Source organism: Corvus kubaryi, unplaced genomic scaffold, assembly GCF_017639235.1.
Source record: "Corvus kubaryi isolate FWS band 111438036 unplaced genomic scaffold, C.kubaryi_AGA036_p1.0 37266, whole genome shotgun sequence".
Classification (NCBI taxonomy): domain Eukaryota; kingdom Metazoa; phylum Chordata; class Aves; order Passeriformes; family Corvidae; genus Corvus; species Corvus kubaryi.
In genome coordinates, this window is record NW_024581081.1 from 826,967 (window position 1) to 832,634 (window position 5,668).

The 5,668-nt window shown below is 44.2% G+C and overlaps 1 protein-coding gene across 2 annotated transcripts in view; it reads left to right on the plus strand.

The window, feature by feature from the left end:
* Positions 1–43: 43 nt before the first annotated feature.
* Positions 44–5,668, plus strand: part of ABCC10 (ATP binding cassette subfamily C member 10) — a 22,538-nt gene continuing 16,913 nt past the window's right edge. Inside the window, exon 1 of one of the 2 annotated variants that reach the window (XR_006015537.1) lies at positions 44–140. Coding sequence is in view for 1 of the 2 variants with exons in the window: in XM_042025025.1 (XP_041880959.1) it covers positions 75–140 (66 nt within the window). In the remaining variant the exon portion in view is untranslated. The remainder of the gene's footprint in view (positions 141–5,668) is intronic. The other variant, XM_042025025.1, reaches the window with a different exon arrangement.

The window sequence follows — 5,668 nt, forward strand, 5'->3', positions numbered from 1 at the left end:
CCTGCGCGCTCCCGAGCCGGGCGGGGGAGGCGGGATCCCGGGCGGGAGGCGGTGCCTGGGGACGCCCGTACAAAATGGCGGCCGCGGAGGCCCCGTCAGGTGTGGTGGCAGCGGGGGCTGCTGCCGCGTTTAACTGTGCGGTGCGTCTTTGCCTCCCTCCGCGCTTCGGTTCCCCGGCGGCCGTGACAGGGGCACGCTTGGCTTTGATGGCTTTTTGTTATTTGGGTTCTTTTGTTGTTGTTGTTTGCTTGCTTGTGTTGTTTTTTGTTCCCCCATACACACACACGCACTGTGCTGTGGAGCTGGTCGGTACGGGTGTTGTCCTCAAGCAGAAGTGTGTTCGAAAGCGATCCTTGCCTGATCGATCAGACGGTGCTGAGGCTGAGACTCCAGCGCAGAAAATTCCTGAACCGATTTCTCTTGGCTGCCGGGAGCAGGGATGACAGGGTAGGAAATGGCTTCCCGCCTCCTCCCTCTCCTCACCTGACCACCTGCTGCCGACCGCGCTTAGTGCGGGGGAGTGGCTGTGACAGCTTCGGTTCCCGTGCGACGGCTGCTGAAGCGTTTCTCTTACTTGGTGCTGGGGACTGTCTCCGGAGAAGAGGAGGGTTTCCAATTAACTAAGATGGGCTAGCGGTCAAAAGAAATGAAAGCAGAGAAATTAAGGTTCTCATAAAACTCTTCAGCTTCGTTTCCAAAATCTACAAGCTTTTATATCTTGATTTGTAATTTACTTTTAGCTGGATGACATGTGAGGGCCTGTATTTGAAGAGCCAGTCGATTTTTGGATGAAATTTTGCCTGTGTGTTTGGGAATGTATTTGCTCAAACATACGCACCATTTTGAAGTGTACCACTTAAGAGTAGTGGCAACAAAGAGCAGCAGGATGGTGATCTGTCTGATAACAAGATAATCATGCTGGGAGTGGTGTAGTACAACTGTATTAAAGACCAAGCCGCTCTGAGGTTTTCTGAATGAGTGCATCACCACCCAGGCTCAGGAAATGCACTCAATCATCAAAATAAGCATGAGCGATATAAAGACTTATTTTCTGTTACCGTTGTCCTCACCTTTCTGTCCTCTGGCTTGCAGTGTTTATCAGCGACCCTAATTCAGTTGTAGGTATTCCTGGGATAAGAATTGCATCTTTGAGGATGCCCAGCAGACTGCGGATCTGCTTCTAGCAGGAGCAATGGATGCTTAATCTGTTCCAATTAAGTACCCTAAGCAGCAGGCTCAGCAACACTCAGAGAAGCAAAACACTTCGAGATAACCACAAAATTGATATGTATGTAGTAGTTTTCCCTCTAGTTTTTCATTGTAGATCACATTCAAGTAATTTATCACTACAAGGAATATACTGTTATCCCAAATGTGTTCTGTTTCTTTATTCAAGGAAGAACACGTTTTCATGCATTAATGTCAGGTGCCTGCATCGTACTCAGCTTCACCAACTGAAGTAAATAAAAATATCTGAGTGTAATAAAGAGAGTGAGAAAAATGGCTTGTTTGGTTTTGGACATCTCTTCCATGCTGTTGCTTTCTTTGCATCAGTTTTAAGCTATAATTTGGCTTCAAAACACAAGTGAAAAGCCACAAACCCAAGAAACGCAGCAAAACATTTTTAAAATCAGTTTTCTATAATAGTTATACATCTAATACCTAAAAACTTTGCAAAATGTCAGAAAAGGAAGTTTTTTTTCTAACTTGTTTGCCTTATGTCCAAAGGAGGCCTAGAGGAGGTGTTCTGGTGGGTTTTGGTCATAGATTTTGGTGGCATTTGGAAGGTAAAAGAATGCAGATAATAAAAACTGAAGAGAAAGTTCATTAAAATGTCTTATCGGCACACCAATAAGAAAACTGCTCATGGAAGAAATTATAAAAAGAAAGCAAATACCCTATGTGTTGTGATGTCAAAAGAGTTCATAAGAGAAAAATTCCATTTGTTGGAGACTGACCAGTGCTCATTAGCATTTTGTAGCACCCTGTCATCTTACTGAGCATTGCTTTACGATTTATAATTGGAATTTATAAACTCATTTTCAACTAGATGTAGTGTCATCGTTTAACCACATGACTTACTAAGTTAAGTTTTTAAAGGGACCGGGCATCCATAGTGGGATCCAGTTAAATTATTCCTAAAATTGGTACTGAAATCTGGGCCCAGTGGTGCAGACCAAATTGAGAGTTTTCACATCTTTGGAAGAGGAAGCACTACAGTTTGTCTCAGGGATTGAAAAGGTCAGGCAAGGTCCCTTACCGGCTTTGCAGAGGTTTTTGTAACATCCCTGCAGCTGGTGCTCTAGATTCTCACTGGATGACAGAGGTGCCAGTCAGTCTGTTTTGCTAGAAGTTCAGCTTCTAAACTCCTCTTTGAAATTCCAAGGGTCATAGTTGAACTCACAATTAGCTACTCCTTGGAGAGGCTGTAGCTAATTGGATGCTGAGGGCAATGTTGGGGTAATAAGGTGTCTGTGAATTCTCATCAGGCCCCAAATAAGAAAAGGGAGCAAATGACATTCAGAAAGAACAGAATAAGAAAGGTTAGCAATAGCTTTGTATAAACAAGTAAACAGAAATCAGAATTGAATTAATTCAGGTTGGACCATCAGGTTAAGAAGCAGAACAGAGAAAAATGTAATACCTTAATTATAGTTTTTTACCTTGTCTGAGTCAAGACTAGATCCAGGGGCATGAGACAACCACCTAATGTTGAATGGCTAGGCTATGAGTAACAGCAAAGACAGTTTCTGTGTTTTTATGGCAGAATTGGTGTTCTCATGAGGAGATGTGGTAGAAGATACTCCTGTCTCCTGAACTTGGCATTAATTTTTTCCCTGGAAAACAGCTCACAATATCTATCTTCTGTCTTCAGGTCCAGGCAAAGCAGCCTGTTCATGAAAAATTTTGGACTGAGCCAAGTAATCAAACCTTCCTTGGCTTGGAATTTGAGGATGGTTCAGCTGATAGCAGAGTCCTGGCTGGGAGCACAGAAAACACATCCAAACAGACAATTGCTTTCAGAGATTTTACATCTATAATTACAAGGTTGATAATTCTGAATTTAAGGCTTGTCTAGGCTGGCTTCTGTTTCAGCTCAATATTTACTTTTTGCTGGGAAGTGGAATGGGCATGCAGCCTGCACTGATTCCCTGAGTCCTGGGGTTGGTATTAAGTAATCTGTTACAAAACAAACTCATCAGAGAAGGAGAGGGCAGTCTCCCTTTGCCAGACAGCGCTTCCTCGCTGGGGATTTTTCAATATAGAGGACTAACAGGCTCTGGATAGAAGACAGCGAATAAAATCTGGCCTGCATGGCCAGTGGGGGTGGATTAAATTAAACCCAATGTTGGTGGGGTTTTTTTTAAATTTTGAATGCTCTGACTTTTTTGTAATTGCCAGGTGTATGATTATTTATAGTGTGCAAGGTACTTTGTAAGCAATATAGCCACCAGCCTCTACTCCATGTGCTGCACATCTTAAATCAGTCAAATACATAGCAGTAAATGGCATTCAGGAGCAGGGGAAATAGCCAAAAGGAAGCGGAAAATGAGGAGTTCATTTCAATGAACTTCAATTCTTGCTGTGATGCTATTTAAATGCACTTATGCAGAACAGGCAAAGTGATTTCAGATTAGTTAGGGTGGATTGGTATTTTCCTGGAGTTCCTTTTTTAATACCCTTTGTGCTTGTTTTCCCATATGAGTGTAGGCAATGCTGTCTGGACCAAAAAGGAACCTGTGGCATCTGAAAGTTGTCCATCTTTCAGCTGAAGTGATAAAGTTCATGGCTTTGAACCTGAAGAAGTTAGGAGAGATGAGTAAGCAGGATGAAATGATGAGCAGCACGTGAAAAAAGAGAATGCTAAAATACAGTGTGGCTGAATGGAAAAGCTCTGAGAGTGATTAGCTCCAGGGAGAAAGGTTGTCCTTTGTTGATATCCGAGAACAACTCTGCTATCTTATTAAGACATGCAAAGTGGTCGTTTGGTTGGGGTTATGGGTATATTGGCGGGGGGGGGGGGTGTTTGGTTTTGGACGTTTTTTAGTTGTTTGGGTTTCTTTGTTTGTTTTCATTTGGAAATAAATAGGACATCAGAGCCATGAAATCTGAAATCAGCTTCATTTGTGTGCTGCTGAGTGCTTCAACCTCACACAACTCCTACTTGCTGTTTTGAGAGTTTGCTGCTTTCACACCATTTTCTTTGAAGGGAAGCTTCCCTGAGCAGAGAGGGCATAAAACTTACTCTCAAGGCCTCTTCCAGAAAGTTTAGTCTGGAAACCTTTGGACGACCTGTGGGGGAAAAGAGTAGACTGGCCAAATACACACCGTGTACAGTATGAGTAGCTTGCTCATGAAAAGGCAACCTTGCAGCTCTGACACACAAACTGAGATTGCTTTGCAGTGAGAAAAGATTATTAAACAAGGAGGGGAGGGGGAGAGAGAGAGAGAGACTTGCAGAAAATGCACTCTTCCCTCCTGCCCCTTTCAAGGAAACTGAGTAGAGAGTAGTGTGGCCACTGAGCTCTTGCTCTTATCTCTGCTCTTCCACACTCTCTTAGCCAGATTGCTCTGCTTTCTCAGGAATGTCACTGATATTTTCCTTCTTCAGCACCCCACTGATAACACCCATAAGCTCAGAGAATGCTTTTTGTATCTCTGGTGAGCTGCATGTTGAAAGTAAAGTTTTTTACCTGTGATGAGTTATTTACAGGGATATGCTTATTTTCCCTGGCAAGAGAGTACTGAGGGAGGGTTTGGGACAGTTGAAGCATTCAGAACATCTGCTGTAAAAATCACCAGTAGTAGCTAAAATTGCCAGGTAGCGTTGGTGACATTTACAGCATTCCTCTGTTACTGTATAATAGTTCAGAGCAGATGGGGCTGGCTGTCCTCTCCGGTTTGTTTTCTCTCATCTGGAAAGCTGTGCATTTACTGCCCCTACCCCAATGCAACATACTCTTATAGTAAAGAATGAGTGTCACATTTGGGGGTGCTGCTTGCATGTGTGTGTTCATGCTCCAGACAAACATAGTCACTGAACACAGCACTGAAACAGAGAGGATTTGTTTACCCTGTGTTACTCAGATGACTGTGTTAGATTAACATCATGATCTCTCACTGCACCAGGAGAGCTCTGCCACTGTGAGTAGGCTGATGTGTTATTGGCAAGGTGCTCTTACAGTAATGTCATTTTCATCTTGTAGTACTGTCTCCAAGCAAAGAATGTTGTACCTGTAGAAGTACATTTATACTTGTAGAAGCACTGCCTGGGCTATACCTGTTGGTGCTGATGTTTGGATAACACAGTGGTCCATAACTATTCCTGTGCTGTTTGACACGGTGACACTGCAAGTCTGTGATGTGCATCTGGTGTCAGTCAGTGTACAAACAGTTCGGATGCTGTGAGCCAGATATCACAGAAGGAGGGGAGGGATAAGATCACCAGGAAGGAACTAGAGGAATTTTGGGGAACATCACAGTTGTTCACGGCTGGTTTTTAGTTCGGGTAATTTGTATTTTTTAACCAGAACGCAGAAGTCTGAGCGCGCTGTGCGTGCTGCCCTGGCCTGCTCTCGCCCCTCGCCTCAGCCGCAGCTCCTGCCCGGCTCCCCCTCGGCCCGGCCCCGCCCCGCCCCGCCGGGGCTGCGGCGAGTCCTCCCGGCCG